At 30.8% G+C, this 21,073-nt stretch overlaps 1 protein-coding gene and 2 long non-coding RNA genes across 6 annotated transcripts in view; 2 read left to right on the forward strand and 1 right to left on the reverse strand.

Moving 5' to 3' along the window:
* Nucleotides 1-2,777: 2,777 nt before the first annotated feature.
* LOC127728679 (uncharacterized) overlaps nt 2,778-21,073 on the forward strand; it is a 185,259-nt gene continuing 166,963 nt past the window's right edge. The window contains exon 1 of the long non-coding RNA XR_007994311.1: nt 2,778-3,088. This is a non-coding gene — a long non-coding RNA (uncharacterized LOC127728679). The remainder of the gene's footprint in view (nt 3,089-21,073) is intronic.
* Nucleotides 4,770-21,073, reverse strand: part of LOC127728652 (cholesterol 7-desaturase nvd-like) — a 43,087-nt gene continuing 26,783 nt past the window's right edge. The window contains exons 3-6 of one of the 2 annotated variants that reach the window (XM_052236242.1): nt 20,591-20,772; nt 18,581-18,826; nt 13,153-13,326; nt 4,770-9,434 (exon numbers count right to left, since the gene is read on the reverse strand). In XM_052236242.1, the coding sequence (XP_052092202.1) occupies nt 9,267-9,434; nt 13,153-13,326; nt 18,581-18,826; nt 20,591-20,772 (770 nt within the window). In that variant the 3' untranslated portion in view covers nt 4,770-9,266. Of the gene's footprint in view, nt 9,435-13,152; nt 13,327-13,512; nt 13,687-18,580; nt 18,827-20,590; nt 20,773-21,073 lie in introns of both variants that reach the window. The other variant, XM_052236244.1, reaches the window with a different exon arrangement.
* On the forward strand, nt 9,431-12,750 carry LOC127728672 (uncharacterized). Of its 3 annotated transcripts, none has more exons than XR_007994304.1 (3): nt 9,431-10,937; nt 11,051-11,210; nt 11,260-12,750. It is a non-coding gene; the product is annotated as an uncharacterized LOC127728672 (long non-coding RNA). The 3 variants fall into 3 exon arrangements; XR_007994305.1 differs by having other exon boundaries at nt 11,309-12,750; XR_007994303.1 differs by having other exon boundaries at nt 11,083-11,210; nt 11,260-12,749.

Genomic DNA, 21,073 nt, shown 5'->3' on the forward strand with positions numbered 1-21,073 from the left:
ATAGGAACTACTTGTGATAGATCATTGATATTTAATATAAAGTTGCATTACTATCAGTACAACTATTTTGAGGCCCCTAGGTCATGGTCCAGTGACTTTGAATTAATTAGCAATTTTCAATGTTAAATTAGTTTGATAGGATCTAGTTGTGATAGATCAATGATATTTTGTATGAAGTTGCATTACTATCAGTTCATATCAGTTTGATGACTATTTCGAGGCCTTGCCCCCTAGGTCATGGTCCAGCCACTTAATAAATATTTTTTTAATGTTAAGTTTTCTGCTTAAGTCAGTTTGATAGGAACTACTTGTGATAGATCAATGATATTTTGTATGAAGTCACATTACTATCAGTACATATCAGTTTGAAAACTATTTTGAGGCACTGCCCCCTTAGACATGGTCTAGTGACTTTGAATTAATTAGCAATATTCAATGTTAAGTTCTCTGCTTAAGTTAAATTGGTAGGAACTACTTACAACGATATTTTGTGTAAAGTTACATTACTGTCTGTACATCTCAGTTTGTAAACCATTTTCAGGCCCTGCCCTCTAGATCATGGTCCAGCAACTGAATTAATAAGTAATGTTGCTGTCCATCAGATTGTCTTTTTTTTTAATTTTATGCCAACAGGTGAGACATATCTCTGTGTCAACAGTTTATTTATCAATTGGTCCTAATATTTTTTTTTTCTTTTTGTAAAATTTTAGAGATGGCTATGTTTGAAGATGGTTCAAGTCATCAACCTATTTCTGAAATTACGTCATAAATGTTTTATTCAAACATAATTACTTAAGATTGTACCATCATTTTTGGCTCACCTGGCTAAAAGTCCAAGTGAGCTTTTCTCATCATTTGGCGTCCGTTGTCCATCACCGTTCGTCTTTGTCGTTGACTTTTACAAAAATCTTCTCTTCTGAAACAACAGGGCCAAATTTAACCAAACTTGGCCACAATCATCATTAGGGTATCTAGTTTGAAAATGTATCTGATGACCGTTTCTGCCAAACAAAATGGCTGATATGGCATAAAATAGAACAAGGTAAAATGCAAGTTTTGTCTATTACCTTGAAAACTGCTATGAATAGAAAAATCTGACAGGTCATAAATGTTCAGAATATTGAGAACTACCTGGTGTCCATTTGCACCAAAACTGTCATGACTGAAATTGTTAGTTAACTCTTTACAGAGTTAATGCCCTTTCATGATGATTTTTACCAAAAAGTGGCCATTGTTGAAGTTGCAGGTGAGCAACACAGAGCCTCTAGTTCTATTTTCTAATAAGATTGGTCAGGTTAACTGGTTCACATGATCATTGGATAAACTTTTTGAACAAAACAGCCTAAGGATTATCAAGGCTATAAGAGAAAAAGGTTTTATAGAAAGTTCATGTTGGAAAGACTGGCAACAGATGACAGATGCTTAATAATGGGAAAAGCTCAATTTGACATTTGATCAAATAAAACAGAAACAAAATAGAGGGATACATACTGAGATAATTCTATTAACACCTAACAACAAATGATAACATAATCTGAATGGTCGGACACTTATGGTTAACCATACCAGATAAACCACCATAAACCTAATTTATCAGGTAAAAAGGTAAAATTATTGATGAAATTCATAAATTATCTATAAAACTAGCATCATCATGGGAACTGTTGATATTTAAAGAATTGAAATGAAACTATGATTAGAATAAAAACTGCCACAGAAAATCCAAACACTCAAGGAAAAAAAAATGAGATTTAAGTAAAAGTTTGTTTATGGGATTGTTTGCACAACACTTCTGGCAATGGTATTCTGTTATCTTTTTGTTTCTCTTATACAATATACAATTTGTATTGACATCAACAACCTTCTAAGATAAACCTTGTTTCTCTAATTCAGTATTTACATCCATTCCCATGTTAATGTGGATTCTTGTGCAGATAACAAGGTCCTGTGCATATTACATAATGCAAGTGACGGTAACTTTGTCATGCGAAAAGATTTGTTGATAAGCTTCAAGTTACAACAAATACCTTAATCATAAATCATCATCTAATATTCAAACTGAAATCATTAATCCTTTATTATTATAAAAACAAAAAAATGGGATGGAATATGAATTGTTCTTTCTGCAAGAATTTTGAGACAATGAGGCTTTAGTTCAGGCTATTGCAGCATGAAAGTTTACTGATTGAATAAATATTTTTTGAATAGATTTCAGAAACTAACTCAAGAATGAAACTGCTCAAAAGCAACAAACAAATATGTCTGTAAGATAAAAATGACAAAGATATGAAGACAAATCAATGCCATTTCAAATTTGTCTGAAATTTAGATCCAAGAAAAAAATAGGATAGAAATCCTGTACTCAGGAAGGATAGAATGAATTACTGTGTATAATACGTATTGTATTACCTCACGGTCAATGTCATAATAAAGAGGTAAAGAGCCGTTCAAAATCTTCATTCCTCAAAAGTCACATTGAATACATACTTGAGAATCTTCTAAATGAGATTTTGAAATAATACTTTTTATATTGAACACATGATTATATCCCACATAACAAAAATGTGTTTGTACCATCTGTCAAATTTCAAATGAAGGTTTCAACTTAAAGCTAACATCAATCAACCTATCAAAACCACAGATAAGTTCTAAAATCAGAAAAATCTCTTTCAGTGACTACTTGAAAAAAAAGTTCAGATTTTTTTGAATGTTAAATTCTCTCATATTATAAGTAATAGGATAACTATATTTGATATGTGTGTACCTTGGACCTTGACCTTGACCTCATTTCATGGATCAGTGAACAAGGTAAAGTTTTCGTGGTCAAGTCCATACCTGAGATACTATAAGCAATAGGTCTACTATATTTGGTGTATGTAATGATAGTAAGGTGTACATGTCCAACTGGCAGGTGTCATCTGACCTTGACCTCATTTTCATGGTTCAGTGGTCATAGTTTAGTTTTTGTGTTTTGGTCTGTTTTTCTAATACTGTATGCAATAGGTCAACTGTATTTGGTGTATGGAAATATTTTACGATGTTCATGTCAGTCTTGCAAGTTTTATTTGACCTTGACCTCATTTTCACAGTTCATTGCTCAATGTTAAGTTTTTGTGTTTTGGTCTGTTTTTCTAATACTGTATGCAGTAGGTCAACTATATTTGGTGTAGGGAAATATTTTACGATGTATATGTCAGTCTGGCATGTTTTATTTGACCTTGACCTCATTTTCAAGGTTCATTGCTAAATGTTAAGTTTTTGTGTTTTGGTCTGTTTTCCTTATACTGTATGCAGTAGGTCAACTATATTTGGTGTATGGAAATATTTAATGATGTACATGTCAGTCTGGAAGGTTTTATTTGACCTTGACCTTATTTTCATGGTTCATTGCTTATGTTAAGTTTTTGTGTTTTGGTCTGTTTTTCTTACACTTTAAGCAATAGGTCAACTATATTTGGTGTATGGAATGATTGTAAGGTGTATATGTCTGTCTGGCAGGTATCATCTGACCTTCACCTCATTTTCATGGTTGATTGGTCAATGTTCAGTTTTCCTGGTTAACTTTTTTTCTTAGATACCTTAAGCAATAGGTCAACTATATTTGGAATGATTTTAATGTGTACATGTCTGTCTGGCAGGGTTCAAATGACCTTGACTTCATTTTCATGGTTCATTGGTCAATATAGAATTTCCATGGTTTGGTCTGTTTCGTTTATACTATAAGCAATAGGTCATCTATATTCTGTGTATGGAGGGATTGTATTGCAGGTGTACATGTATTTCCTGCTTGGTTTACCTGACCTTGACCTCATTTTCTTGGATCATAAATGTTAATGTGATACTTGTAGTAAAACATAATATGTAGGACTATCAACATAAAATAAATGGTCAGTATAGAAGGCGAGACATTTCAGCATGTGCACTCTTGTGCCTATTATCTTGAAAACTATAAAAGATAGGGAGAAACTTTAAATAGCAAACATGACCAAAAACCTTCAGTATTGATGTTAATATTTTGCTTTTTGGGTCAGATTGTTTAACTGATGAAGAAAATTGTACTCTTTTTGTTTTGGTACAGAAATATATATTAAAAAGTAAAAGATTCACACCATAATATGAAAGCTTCATTTACATGTTTTGCTTGCATTTCATATAGCTCATTTCATTCACTTGTTTTTTGTTTGTTTTTTTTTTCTCCCTTTTTTCTCAAACTATATAATCAATCTTATTTTGTATTTACTATTCTTAATATATTCCAATTGACAGAGCATGCTCCAAGTATTTATTGTATTGTATGTCAATATTCTTTTGGAGACAGATTAAAATAAGCAATGTTGCATGTTTCTGGATCCCATTGTTTATACTGTATTATGTTATATAGCACGATTTGACTTATCGAATAAAATATTGTTTAAACCAAACCTTCAGTTGACTGGTTATTGGAGTTATTGCCCTTTAATGATATTTTTTTTTGCATTTTTTGCCTATTATCTTGAAAACTATAAAAGATACAATAGAAACTGTAAAAGGAAACTGATTAGCAGCATAAGATCTATAAATACATCAACATGACTGAAATTGTCAGTCAGCTCTTAATAGAGTAATTTCCCTATTATGATGATTTTTACTAAAAAGTTGCCATTGTTGAAGATGCAGGTAAGGGAAACAGGCTCTTTTAGCCTTTAGTTTAGCCTGAAATGTTCAATTTTCCACTAGGATTTGTATAAAAAGGTGTCCACTGACTAAAGAAGATGATTAAAAACAATCAATTCATTACAAAACAATGTTTATTTCTCAGATAAATGACAAAATAAATAATGATGAAGGTGATCATACAACTATCAGCATTTCTACTCACAAAATTAATATACAGGTTCCTTAAAAAATATATACTAAGTACAAAAAGTATATATTTTGTACAATTAATGTTTCAAAAATATACATTCTTTAAGATGATTATCAATCACAGTTTTTCTATAAGGATTTTTTAATTATTAAAAATCATAATACATTAAATATAATCAACAGATATTAGAAAACAAAGTAAGTGCAACAGTTTTAGTAACTACTTACAGTTCAAAAAGAAATAGGAAATTCCTTCTTTGAAAAACATGAAACAAAGTGAACAGAAATGTTATTAATAAGATTCTAACCACAAGTTCTGACTTTGGTGCCAATCCAGCAAACAATATGGTCATCAGCATGGGCATTTACCTAGACCCAATTGGAAATACACACAACTATCTTCTCAAGAATGATTAATAAATGGAGACTAACATTTAGCACTGGTATGCCTTTTGAGGTCACTACTGGTGTTGTTACTTTGGGATAATAGGTGAACCAAGGTGGACAGAAATGATGGACTGTTTTACATTGGTCTGTATAGAGATTACATACATAAGAAATACATATTCAGCTGAATATAAATTGTCATAAAGAAGTTGTTTTGGTGCCAAGGACTTACCAAAATGGCTGACATTATAGGTGGACAAGAATTTTAAACTTTATGAACAATACTAGCCCAAATAGAGTATCTATACTTTCACTCAGCCAAATACACTTATTATGCACTGTTTTTCATTTATTCTAATGAGAGTCATTTCAAAATAACGAATCGATTATGAATATTAAATCTTTTACAATAAAGTTTAACAAACACAGAGTATTGTTTGATTATATTATTATATGATTTCTACTAGCATGACAAAGCAATAAGCTGAAGCATTTTTAGGACAAGTTTTAATTCTACTTTTCTACAGCCAAGTATTCAACTGGTTGTCTTTAGTGTGAAGTTTTTATCGTTTCATTATAAAATTTCATAAAGCATTATATATAGGTCATTGTTGAAAACAAAATAACTTAAATATAATAATAGTGTAACTGTTGTGAATTTTTTAATATCAGTTTTTGACATTATTAGTGTGAATTGTAGATCTAAGGGTACATTTCAAAACTAAAACTATGAGACTAGTAGACATCTATTTGAATGGACAAATGAAATGAGTGTTTCGATTGATGACAACATAACCATAGTTACCATTCACAACACGACCATAGTTACCATTCACAACATGGAAGTATATTGTTACATTTTGAAAGACAGTGGCTTTGTAATTTTACTGTAAAATTTATTCAGTATAACTGAAAATTTGTGCAGCAGTCTTTGATTTTTAATAAAAAAATACATTTATGGCTTGAAATCAGAGATTAATTTATTAGCAGATTTGTGACTTAAGTGAACTTATGGTTTACTTTTATAAATTGTAACTTGGATGGAGAGTTGTCTCATTGGCACTCATACCACATCTTCCTATATCTATATATTGTGATACAAGATCAATGCCTTTAGATCATTTTTTTTTTACATAAAACCTTATCTAAAAGTCTATCTTTTCACAAGACTTTACTAAAAATTAGCCTGTGGGTACAATACATTTAGTCAATGAGTTTTGGTAGTTCTGCAACAGACTTTAACCTTTAAACTTATTGAAAAATGATCAATAAGGTCTTACCTAGTCTATTTTTCAGCTGTAGTGTTTAGAAATTACCTCCTACAAATGTCCTAGGCCATCTAGATAGTAGTACCTCCTAGGCCATCTAGATAGTAGTACCTCCTAGGCCATCTAGATAGTAGAAACTTTTGTCAAATTTTTAATTAGATTTTATTATTGGGTTTAATATTAATTTTGATTCTATAAATTGTACAAAAAGTTTATTTTAAAACCAAAATATTATTCATTATTTGTAACCTGTACTTAAGGCTGTATTTTGTGGATCCAAAATGGATAACTAAATATCCAGGTGTAGCTAAATAGATCCTATCAATTTTAATTAATGTTTTTTTTCAAAAAGGCCTATGAAGCATTTGGGAGCTAAATGTGTACATTTCATATTTATTTCTCAAAACAACTATCATACATTAATTAGATGTTTGACAGCATAACAAACAATGATTGTCCTTACGATTGGGTTGGTCACAACAAAAGATTTATATAGTACTCGTTCTACACAAATATTTTGTTACAAGTGTGCTAATGTGCCTCTTTTGCGATGTACATTTTCAACATGAAACTCATACACTATAACTTTGTGTTAGAAAAAATGAAAAATATCACATCTTTGATATATATTTAATCCTTGTGTATACTTATAACAGATTACCCTAATTTGTGACTTCTGTAAAGTCTGTTTATTATGCTGAAATAAATTAGGAAAACAAAAAACAAAGAAATAAAAAATAAAAAAGCTTTTTTATGCATTAATAATTGCTTGAAGATGGAAAAAAAATTGAACTCTAGTTCAATTCTCATCATTATAAATTAGTTATTTAGATGCACAAAAATTTACAAGTATACCACAAGAAAATTGATTTAATTTCCTAGTTTTGTATTAACACAGTTTTAAAACTATATGTATTTATCATGCTCAGTAACAGGCCCTTAATTGGAGTTAATAAAGTATTTGTATCAAAAACATAAGTTTGGGAGATATATCGAAAACACAGTCGTATATTATTTGTTAGATTTTAATATATTAATTAATTTTATCCTTTAATCATTAAAAGTGCTTTGATTATCTATTTATATTGCTCAACATCATGAACATAGTCAGTTTTAAAGCTGTGTTAATATAAACAAGGACATTTTTTTTTAATTTAAAATAAGTATGAATTTCCCTTTTATAACATTTGTATTATCATTTAAATCATTTTTCATGTTAATCATATATCAGCTAAACATTAAAATGCTTTAAACAGTTTTAATGTCAAAATTTTTATAACTGAACAAATTATTTCAATATGCAATGGAGTGTGACCTAACTCCTCCATGACAGCCAAATTACATGATTTTTTTATGTACTGAGAGAAATTGTAGAACTTTATAAATAGTTTCTCATAATCAAAGTAACTAAATTTCTTCTCAATCTGGAAGCATTAAAAGTACAAGTACTCTAAATTTAGAGCCATACATCAAAATTTGCTTTTTGTTTTATGAATATTCAATAACGTTCTACATGACAAAGCTTACAACAACTTGATATATGTGCTAAAAAGATGAGGTTCATGGCAATACATTCCATTAAAGTAAATCAGATATTTTCAACATGTGTATTTCCTTGTTTTAATTTCATTTTACTGGTATAAAAACAAAGCTCCTACCTAATTTAACGACAAATGATGTAAATTTTACTTGATATAGGTAGTTTTATTTTTTTAAATATATGTATACAAAGCAATTTATGCCTGTGAAATTCATTACTATGACGGAAACTGTCTAAAAAAATTTTGCTTTTGATATAGTGCTTTAAAAGTAATCTATTGATGTCTACTTCTTAAAAAAAAAAACACACAGTCGAGCAGTCTAGTAGTTTGTCTGTCACAGCTAACTTGGATAAAATTTGTAATAAAAGTGAAAATAAAATAATAGTACCAATGAACTAACACGTACATTAAGTTTGACCATTTCCTGAACAAAATCAAAATTTGACAAACTTCATAGGAAAATATGACAAATATAATAAAGAATTTAGTCAAACTTTGTACTGTAAACACAACAGACTCACAGTTTACATGCAGGTCACAATAACTCTCATAGCTAAAACACTAACTTCCTAGAGTTACACTGTACAAGGTTCTGTTCTTTACAGGTCTATTTTACAAAAGTTTTCACTGATAAGGTTTATGTAATTATTACTCACACGGCAGTCAAGGTTTCAGCTAAAAATTGGCCAGAATTTATAATACTTTTTGATAAAAATATCAGTTGAATAATTTTGGACATTGATTAATTCATAAAATACTTTGAATGCACCAGATACAGTGTATTTGTTCAACAAACATCTCAATAAGGACTGGCACTAGAATCGTGAGAAAATATGGAACAGTTTCATCTGACATACATGTAATTATTGCATTCCTCTTGTTACACGTATATAATGTGACTGAGTGATTTAATAATTTAAGTTCATTAACACAGTATTTTTTCTGCCTTAAACTTCACATAACATTGATTTCTGTAACAGAGCCAAGATATCGTTGTTTAATGAATATCTATTTAAAATGTAAATAAAGTCATTTATATGCATTATCAAATATGGTTTGAAATATTACACAATTGAGCTGAATAATCTTTAACCATATCAATTCTATCTAATTTTTTCAAAAATTATGTTTGTTTTACATCATTAAACTGATAATGTAAATTGTAACACAACATTTTGTCAATAGTAACATCTTGATATAAATTTGTTCAACAACAAAATATTTTCTACCATTCTAATGAATCCTTTTGAAACTTCAATCTTGGACTGTGTTCTGAGTAGAATTGTGAATACCATCTACGGTGTTTTCCTATCAGACTGTCCTCAGCTGACTTAACAAACAATGGTTTGTTCAAATATCTTTTATTATTCCATATCATTATATCTCTCTCAACCTGAAAAAAGCAAACTTTAGGATTAATTTATACCAAACCTTTAATATAAAAATAAGGAGATGTGGAATAATTACCAATGAGACAATTATCCTTCCGAGTTTATCTGTTAATTAAGTTTGCACGCTGTCAACAGTTAGTGTATCACATACAGTTTCACGGTGATAATTAACTTACTTTTAGTCAATTAAATTTCATATGTGATCTAATGATGCCGAAATGTAATTATTTTCAATCCCTAAACAATATTTGAACTCGACACGACAAAGTAGTACAGTAGGCGTGTTAGGTTCATGTCATGATGTGGCCAATAATTAATTATATCCTAAATCAGAGTGGAATCTGGTTTGTGAAATGTCATACTAAAAAAAGATTAGGTGTCAAATGGAACCAAGAGATAATTATATGAAAGTGATGGAAAGACTTCCTTTTGAACCCCCTGGGTTAATGGAATAAGCCTAGTCATACATGAAAGGGTTCAAAGGAGTGTTTGTTAAAACTTTGATAATTTTGATACTTTACTGAAGCCAGAACTCACTGTAGGCCAAAAAAATTAATTGTGCTATCTACATTGGAAAAGATACCTCTACTTAAAACAATTTGAACATGTTGTCTATTTGTATACAACTTCTCCTAAACACATTGAGATCCCAGTGGTTCAAAATTGGTAATATAGATTTTCCTGCAACTTATGTACTTTGATAATAGGTTTAACCCATGGTTCGATATATCACAGATTTACAAATGTTTTATATTTTATTGGCCTTCAATAATTGACATGTTAACAGTATTCTACATTGTCTGTTAATTCTCACTCAATTTGAACTTAGTTTTATATTACATATGAATTGTTATCTGAAGTGGAACTTAATAAATAGTTAATCCATTCTGCAAACAGTCAAAAAGGCAAAAACCAATAATCAATGTTTCCCTTCAAATACATTTAAAGTTATATATCTATCAAAGTCATTTAGTTATAGACATTTTTCACATTTTGCCATCTAAAAGTATATTTGACTTTTGTACACTAAATATTAAATATGTGCATGTATGCATACTTATGTAAGTTTGGTGATTGTTTAATTTCACACAAATGTATGAAGATTTTAAATATAGCTTTAGCTGACTTAAACTGTTCTTTATTATGGGGGCTCCAACTATCTTCATCATTAAATCATGCCTGAAGTTCTGTACATTACATGTAAATCATGCCTGAAGTTCTGTACATTACATGTAAATCATGCCTGAAGTTCTGTACATTACATGTAAATCATGCCCAAAGTTCTGTACATTACATGTAAATCATGCCTGAAGTTCTTTACATTATATGTAAATCATGCCTGAAGTTCTGTACATTATATGTAAATCATGCCTGAAGTTCTTTACATTATATGAAAATTATGCCTGAAGTTCTGTACATTATATGTAAATCATGCCTGAAGTTCTTTACATTATATGTAAATCATGCCTGAAGTTCTGTACATTATATGTAAATCATGCCTGAATGTAAATCATGCCTGAAGTTCTGTACATTATATGTAAATCATGCCTGAAGTTCTGTACATTACATGTAAATCATGCCTGAAGTTCTGTACATTACATGTAAATCATGCCTGAAGTTCTGTACATTATATGTAAAACATGCCTGAAGTTCTTTACATTATATGTAAATCATGCCTGAAGTTCTTTACATTATATGTAAATCATGCCTGAAGTTCTGTACATTACATGTAAATCATGCCTGAAGTTCTGTACATTATATGTAAATCATGCCTGAATGTAAATCATGCCTGAAGTTCTGTACATTATATGTAAATAATGCCTGAAGTTCTGTACATTATATGTAAATCATGCCTGAATGTAAATCATGCCTGAAGTTCTGTACATTATATGTAAATCATGCCTGAATGTAAATCATGCCTGAAGTTCTGTACATTATATGTAAATCATGCCTGAAGTTCTGTACATTACATGTAAATCATGCCTGAAGTTCTGTACATTATATGTAAATCATGCCTGAAGTTCTGTACATTATATGTAAATCATGCCTGAAGTTCTTTACATTATATGTAAATCATGCCTGAAGTTCTTTACATTATATGTAAATCATGCCTGAAGTTCTGTACATTACATGTAAATCATGCCTGAAGTTCTTTACATTATATGTAAATCATGTCCGAAGTTCTGTACATTACATGTAAATCATGCCTGAAGTTCTGTACATTACATGTAAATCATGCCTGAAGTTCTTTACATTACATGTAAATCATGCCTGAAGTTCTTTACATTATATGTAAATCATGCCCGAAGTTCTGTACATTACATGTAAATCATGCCTGAAGTTCTGTACATTATATGTAAATCATGCCTGAAGTTCTGTACATTACATGTAAATCATGCCTGAAGTTCTGTACATTACATGTAAATCATGCCTGAAGTTCTTTACATTATATGTAAATCATGCCCGAAGTTCTGTACATTACATGTAAATCATGCCTGAAGTTCTGTACATTATATGTAAATCATGCCTGAAGTTCTGTACATTACATGTAAATCATGCCTGAAGTTCTGTACATTACATGTAAATCATGCCTGAAGTTCTTTACATTATATGTAAATCATGCCCGAAGTTCTGTACATTACATGTAAATCATGCCTGAAGTTCTGTACATTATATGTAAATCATGCCTGAAGTTCTTTACATTACATGTAAATCATGCCTGAAGTTCTGTACATTACATGTAAATCATGCCTGAAGTTCTGTACATTACATGTAAATCATGCCTGAAGTTCTGTACATTACATGTAAATCATGCCTGAAGTTCTGTACATTATATAATCGTTAAAAAACTCATCAAAGATACAATTTGTACTAGAGCTAATAAATCAAGACAACACTTGAAGTAATAAATTAGAAGTGTAATAAAATATGTTTACTAATAATCTTTTCACTGATTAAGATTAGGAAATATGGATAAAACAACAATTTTGACCATTTTCTCTGCAGTGATGCATCTTATATAAGGATCAATAATAGCAGATATTTGGTGGCTGTTTTACTGTATATAGAATATCAGAAAGGCAGAGGTGAAATACTGATTTATATAGGGTTGTATGCAAAATTTTGCAAAAATATAACATCAAAAGTTCATGAAAATAAGAGTTTTACTCAATCCACGAAAATTGGTACCGACGAAAAACAAATGTAGATATAAACACTGTTTTAAATTTCTTGGCAGACTTAACTTTGTTTGTAATTTTTTTTTATATAAATAAATCATGAGAAATGTTCATAACTAAGCAGTTGATACAAACTGAAATAATAAACAATTCATAATAAAAAAAATAAAATATAAAAGTTTTGAAAAAAAATTTATATAAAGTATTAAATAGTTTATGTAGTTATATACTGTCAAAGAGAACTGTGTCAAATGACTTGATTTCGTATTTATTTAAAGAATAATGTTTTCAATTAAGTGGGATAAGAGATCTTTAAAAGCCTTTAAAAAATAATATAATTCCTAGTTTAACAAATATGAAATAAGTGTCCCAAAAAAATATACTTCAGCAGTTTTGTGCATTTTGAAGCAAGTTGTTGCATAAGTTCAATTGTAGCAAAGCTAAGTTTGTACACTTATTTTTAAATTCTTTCCCAGTTCAACAGTGACTATACACACAATATCAATAATAATTTGAAAAGAGAAGGCTATTTGCTACATACCTGTATTGCTTCAGATACCATAAAGAATTTAGATAGTATAGTTGGAAGCCTCCTGTCTATGTACACATTATGTACAACTTTCTGGACAAGAGGTTCCACAGGAGTAACTGATTGTATATAAACTCCACGCCCAAAAAAGGAAGAAAATTCTAAATATACAATGCCTGGGCCAATCTGTAAAAAAATGAAGGCAAGAGCTATTAGGTATGTGTTTAGCAGAAGCTGTTTGTTTTTGCGTAAGGGGTAGTTCATACCTGATATAGGTAATGCAAAAGCTGTTTGTTTTAGCATTTAGGGTAGTTCATTCCTGATATATATTTAGCAAAAGCTGCTTGTTTTAGCATAATGGGTAGTTCATACCTGAATAGCTTCAGCGGCCATAAGGCACTTAGCTATTATAGTTGGAATTTTCCAATCAAGGTACACATTATGCACAACCTTCTGTACCAGAGGTTCTACGGGAGTGATTGAGTGGGTAAATATACCTCTACCAAAAATCGAATCTAATTCTAAATATACTATTGCAGGACCAATCTGAAAAAACAAGATTCCTGATTGCATTTCTGAGAAACTTTTTAGAAGCAGATAGAGCTCTGTGCAGTTATTTTGAAATATGAAATACAGAATTTTGAAAAAAAATTGCACAGCCTTTTATTTATTTTATACAAAATAGATATTTTCTATAGTATTTATAAATGACCAGTGGTACAGTTTAAACTATTTCTTAGTATTATTATTTCTTATCAAGGACTTGTATACTATACAAATCCTTGCTCTAAGAAGATAGATTCTGTGCTTTCAGAAATAAATTTAAAATCTCTGAACTAATTTCTTTGCTACTCATAAAAATGGTAAAAGCACCAGTATAATATTATTTATAAAAGTAAATTATATGAGTTATCTCCCCTCATATTTTTTTTTCAAAGTTTACAATTTGTAATATTGAGAGAGTTATTTTTTTATTATAAAATCATTTAATGTCTTAACTTAAAACAAAATCCCCCAAATAAATTGTAAATCTTATGTTAAATTTTAGTTTCTGCTACAAATTTCATGTCACCATCTGGGGGATCCATCCAGAATTGTTTCTGGGGGTGTCATCAAAACAAACTTTCAAAACAATTCTTTTTTATTGATATTGAGGTCAAACTTGGTGCATTTCTAATTGCTTTCAGTTGTTGACTTTGACAATGTCTTTTTTTGTATTTTGCCAGAAACACAACCACATTTTCACTTCAGAAGAAAGACCTCTTGTCTATTCAAGTCGAAGTTATGAAATTGTAGGTTTTCGAGCCATGACATGCTAGGTCAATTAAGGTTTGTTGGTACTTAGATTTGGGCTGATTTGTGGTTTTTCCTGTTGGAAAGAGGTGAAATTTCAATACAAGAAAAATAATCTGCTTCGCCAAGCGCAGCTGGATACGACTGCAGAGGTCCAACCCTGAACAGTTGGGGCAAAAAGGGACACAATATTCAAGCTTGATACAGGTCTGAATTTGGATTGTAATTAAATATTTGACACATTATAGGTTTCTGACACAGAATAAATGTAGTCAAAGAACTTGAAATTGGTTGTATGATTTGAATTTATATTCAATGAAGATTTCTTGCTGTTGTGCAATACACTGTGCTGTTGTAAATCTGTTTCCAGACTATATACAAAAAATTAGCAAAATAAATTGTGACCCCCAATTTTTTTTCTTTGGAAAATTGACAATTTCTGAAATCTTGAGGAAAAAAAAATTGACCCCCCCCCCCCCCTTCCCCCAAAAAAAAATTTTGTTTACCCCCTCCAAAATAATATTTGAAGAGAATTTTCTTTTGAGGAAAAAAATTGCCCCCCCCCCCCAAAAAAAAAAATGTTTACCCCCACCCCCTTTTCCAAAAAAAATAATTTTGAAGAAATTTTCTTTTTGTTGTAAAATGTGGTACAAATTAAGAGACATCCATACACTTAACACAGTTTATTGTTTGAAAACTAGAAAAATGCTTGTTTTAGACCCTTTTTGGCCCCTAATTCCTGAACTGTTTAGACAATTACCCCAAATGAATCCCAACCTTCTACTTGTGGTATTGAACCTTGTGGTACAATTTCAGAGCAATCAAAATACTTATACACAAGTTATTGTCCTGAAACTAGAACTAGAGGCTCTCAAGAGCCTGTGTTGCTCACCTGTATTTACTGATGCTTTGGAAATCATGTAAAATAAGGTTAAAATCATAATTAATAGTAGTAGATATTAGATATTATAATGATATCTAAGATAATAACAAAAAACTGCAAAATTTTTGTAAAATTACTAACTCAGGGGCAGCAACCCAACAACAGGTTGTTGGATTCGTCTGAAAATTTCAGGGCAGATAAATCTAAATCTGATGAACATTTTTGCCACCTGTCAGATTTGCTCTAAATGCTTAAGTTTCAGAGATATAAACCAATAAACTGCTTCGCTGAGCGCAGCTGGATACGCCCGCAGAGGTCCAACCCTGAACAGTTGGGGCAAAAATGGACACAATATTCAAGCTTGATACAGGTCTGAATTTGGATTGTAATTAAATATTTGATATATTATAAGTTTCTGAATAAATGTAGTCAAAGAACTTGAAATTGGTTATATGAAAGATTTCTTGCTGTTGTGCAATACACTGTGCTGTTGTGCAATACTTAGTAAATCTGTTGTCAGACTATAAACAAATAAAATCTTATAACTCGGAATCGTACACTCGAAAATTTATAAAAATCAAAAGGGAGCTTACAAAAATAGATATAAATAATTTACCAAAGTTTCATAAAAAATACTGAAAGCATTTTTGAGTTATTGTCCGAAAACTGGAAAATCCCCCTTTTTATAATGAATAAAACCCCTTGAATCGGAAACGTATAGTCTGAAATTTATAAAAATCAAAAGGGAGCTCATGTCCATAGAAATAAACAATTCATCAAAGTTTCTTGCAAATTGGTGAAATTGTTTTTGAGTTGTTGTCTGAAAACTGAAAAATCCCCCCTTTTTTAATGAATAAAACCCCAAAACTCAGAAACGGTAAATCTGAAATTTATAAAAAAAAACGAAAGGGAGCTCACGTCAATAGAAATGAACAATTCAAAAAAGTTTCATGCAAATTGGTGAAATTTTTTTTGAGTTATTGTCCGAAAACTGGAAAATCCCCCCTTTTTTAATGAGTAAAACCCCAAAACTTGGAAACGGTAAATCGGAAATTTATAAAAAACGAAAGGGAGCTCTGGTCAATAGATATGAAAAATTCACAAAAGTTTCATGCAAATTAGTGAAATTGTTTTTGAGTTATTGTCGAAAACTGGAAAATCCCCCAAAACTCGGAAATGGTAAATCTGAAATTTATAAAAAACGAAAGGGAGCTCACGTCAATAGATATGAACAATTCACCAAAGTTTCATGCATATTAGTTAAAGCATTTTTGAATTAATGTACGACATGTTGACGACGGATGGACGGACAGACGGAAGGACGGACGGTCAATGGTATACCATAATACGTCCCGTAAACGGGCGTATAAAAACTGCATTTTACCCCTATGTTCTATTTTTAACCAAGTCAGCCATGATGGTTGGAAGGCGGGGTCATCTGACAAATTTTTTAAACTAGATACCCTAATAATGATTATGGCCAAGTATGGTTAAATTAATTTGTCTCAGTAGTTTCAGAGAAGAAGATTTTTGTAAAAGATTACAAAAATTTACAAAAAATTGTTAAAAATTGACTATAAAGGGCAATAACTCCAAAAGGGGTCGACTGACAATTTTGGTCATGACAACTTATTTGTAGATCTTACTTTGCTGAACATTATTGCTGTTTACAGTTTATCTCTATCTATAATAATATTCAAGATAATAACCAAAAATTGCAAAAATTCCTTAAAATTTTTAGTGATGAGAAAAGCTCACTTGGCCCTTCGGGCCAGGTCAGCTAAAAATGCTTGTTTTGGCCCCTTTTTGGCCCCTAATTCTTAAACGGTTGGGACCATCACCCCAAACACAATCCCAACATTCCTTTTGTGGTATTGAACCTTTCAGTTAAATTTCATAGAGATCCATACACTTAAACTAAAGTTATTGTCCGGAAACTAAATGTCTTCTGACGACACCAACGAGGTGATACCAATATATGACCGCAAAAAATCAAAATTGAAGCAAATTAATAAAGGTTAGAGTAGAAGATTTTTTATGTTGGTTATAACAAATCAATTCAATATTGGCATCACAGTAGCAAAAAAATAATGTTCAGGAAAATTTGGAAATAATGTTTAAACTTTTCAAATTTAAATATATAAATAAAATTGATGAAGAAAAAACAGAGATATGTATAGAAGTTTAGCATATATGTCTCTGGTCTCTGGAAAAACGTTTGAAAATTGAAATTGTCTCTTTATTATCACACCTCCACATCAAAGGAACCTAAATTAGCAATTGCCGGTCGGTGATTACAAATTCAGTGAAAAAAATACATGTCAAGGTACATGTTTTTTGCCTTAAGGTAAATCAATTCTAGAATGACAAGTACATTATTAGTGATAAGACTAATAAGTAAATTAATCAAAATTTAAATTATACTATGGTTCACTATATTTGCCAACCTCAGGGGGGTATCACTTGCACCCGGTCGATGACACCCCCTTGATCCACCTTTGCCATGCAACTTAAGGTAGCAGTACAAGTCAGATGTAAAAACATGTTAGTGGTTCTCTTTTTAGTATTGTAACTTTGTTATCAGTTACAACAATGGAATTTGCTATTAATTAAGAACTAAGCTAGTTTAAACAAAATGTTGACTGTACCATAAAGAGTGTCTTTCGCTAACTAACATGCTAATCTATATATGTATTGAGTTAATTTGAGTATTATGAGTCAGGAATATGACAGTTGTTTTCCATTCATTCGATGTGTTTGAGCTTTTGATTTTGCCATTTGATAAGGGACTTTCCATTTTGAATTTTCCTTAGAGTTCGGTATTTTTGTTATTTTACTTTTTTTTTATGCATAGACACCATATAAGCAGTACAGTTGTTTGTATGTCAATGATATTGGACTATTATCTTCATATAAATTGTAAAACATTTTTGTCATTATGTACTACATTTCTTTCCTAATTAACTTTGTTTAAATTAAGCTTGTAGTTTTTCCTATATTTTGAGGGGATGGTTCTCCATGGTGACTAATCATGAAGTCTTATAGGTCTATATAGTTACCATCAGGTAATACCCATGTAAATGTGCATCTGAAATTGAACTGTATGCAATAAAGGGATTCATTTATTTGCCATTTAGATTTTCAAAGAGTCAGTCAACAGAATGCTTATTACTGTTCATGCAGACTTTTTTAAATTTGAGATTGGGACAGCATTCTGCTCTTACTATAAATGTGATATTGATAAATAAAAACCAAAATTCTTACCTGATTGGCTTGGACATCGAGATCAATTGGTGTGATAGTTTTCCCAAAAATCTGTAGCTTGTGTGTGAGATTCAATACTCCTATATGTTCATTTGGTGCTTTTTGTGCTTCCCACTTTGCACTCCAGACATGGGAAGCAAAAGACCAGACAGTTGACCACATATGTCTTAGGTCTATCCCTGCTGTCATGAATGGAGTATGGACATTGTATAAATGTTGAACATCAGCACCATTTTCCGGAACTTCCTATCAACAATAAAAGACCAATTTACACTAGTGAAAGTCTAATAATAGAGTTATGAAATAGACAACACACTGTGGAGTTCAACAGCTTAAGTTTGTTGGGTTTAGATAACATTTATATTTTTCACCTACATTTTATCTGTAAATAAGCAGCTGTTTAACCCTTATTGTGCAAATTGGAGTTGTTACAAGAATAAAATAGAATATTAAGAAGGCATTTAATCAAAAGCAAATAAATGGCTCTTAGTATAATGAGGAAACCCATAGGCATAGAAATATTGTGTTAAAAAAAAATGTAAAAAGTCCCATAAATTTGGAATGACAAACCAGAAAATTTTCAAAATCAATAGCTAGTCTACATTCACCAATCCTAACCAACACTGTAAAGTGTGTAGTAATAAGATCCAAGCACACTAGAACTATTGCATGACTTTTATATATAGGACTGTCAAAGTCCCAAAACTCAGGAATGATTATGGTCACAAGTTCCAACAATTATGTAAAGTTTCAAGTTAATCAAAGCCAACTCAAGTTATGGTACAATATGTGAAAAATTTACTTAAATCTGACAATAAAAGTAAATCTGGTATGACAAGTCGGAAAATTTTCGATATCAAAAGGAGCTTTCCTTTTATCAATTCCAACAATAATGCACAGCTTTGAGCAAATTAATCCAGGCTTACTAGTGCACTATACCTGAATCTAAGTCCCATAACTCTGGAACAACAAAGCCCAAAATTTTCAAAATGGAAAGGGAGCTTTATTACCTCAATGAGACCATGATTATGAAATAACTACTAGAGAAAAAGACCAAGTTGAAGAAATAACTACCAGAGAAACAGACCATGTTGATGAAATAACTAGAGAAAAAGATCATGATGATGAAATAACTACTAGAGAAACAGACCATGATTATGAAATAACTACTAGAGAAAAAGACCAAGTTGAAGAAATAACTACCAGAGAAACAGACCATGTTGATGAAATAACTAGAGAAAAAGATCATGATGATGAAATAACTACTAGAGAAACAGACCATACTGATGAAATAACTACTAGAGAAAAAGACCAAGTTGAAGAAATAACTACCAGAGAAACAGACCATGTTGATGAAATAACTAGAGAAAAAGATCATGATGATGAAATAACTACTAGAGAAACAGACCATACTGATGAAATAACTACTAGAGAAAAAGACCAAGTTGAAGAAATAACTACCAGAGAAACAGACCATGTTGATGAAATAACTAGAGAAAAAGATCATGATGATGAAATAACTACTAGAGAAACAGACCATACTGATGAAATAACTACTAGAGAAAAAGACCATATTGATTAAATAACTACTAGAGAAACAGAAGATGTTGATGTAGCTTTTACGTGAGAAAAAGAGAGACAAAGGATACCATAGGGACATTCAAACTCATAAATCGAAAATAAACTGACAATGTCATGGCTAAAAAAGAAAAAGACAAACAGACAAACAACAGTACACAAAACATATCATAGAAAACCAAAGACTGAGCAACATGAAACCCAACCAAAAAATGAGGGTGATCTCAGGTGCTCCGGAAGGGAAAGCAGATCCTGCTCCACATGTGGCATCCGTAGTGTTGCTCATGTTTGTACAAACCTGATGATAATACTAATTCGGAAGGTCACATTAGGGGAAAAGTGGACAGGATTATAGTAATGACAATTGGAACATATCAGTTGTCATCTGTGAAACTATTAATTATCCATACCTCTTTATGTAAATAAACTAACCTCAATGTGAGCATTAACATAATGTTCAGATCTGCCACCATATGCCCATTGACCACTTTGGATTTCTTCTATATCTGGTGGCATCCAGTAGGGTTCTGTTCCTTCTTCGGCATGGTACCATAGGTAGATCCAACCATTCATTTCTTTTGTAATATAAGATTTAACTTTTGCCATTTCTGGAACTGAAAATATAAATTCTAAGTGATGAAACATTGAAGTCTGTGGAATAATTCTAAAATAGTCAAAATAGGTTTGTATTTTGGCATTTTGGCACAATCGGTTAAAAATAACATCTAATATTTCTTAATCAGCATTTCCATTTGCAATGCTGAAACACTTCAGATATGTATGGTGCATTTCTGGAAAATAATTATGCAATTTAATAATGTGTTTATTATGATATTCACAGTTCTAGAAAAACAAGCATTCTGAGAGTATTGCATGGTAATACAGTAAACTATACAAATATTTGGTTTAATGTAG

The sequence above is a fragment of the Mytilus californianus genome, unplaced genomic scaffold, assembly GCF_021869535.1.
Source record: "Mytilus californianus isolate M0D057914Y unplaced genomic scaffold, xbMytCali1.0.p SCAF_2, whole genome shotgun sequence".
In the NCBI taxonomy this organism is placed as follows: domain Eukaryota; kingdom Metazoa; phylum Mollusca; class Bivalvia; order Mytilida; family Mytilidae; genus Mytilus; species Mytilus californianus.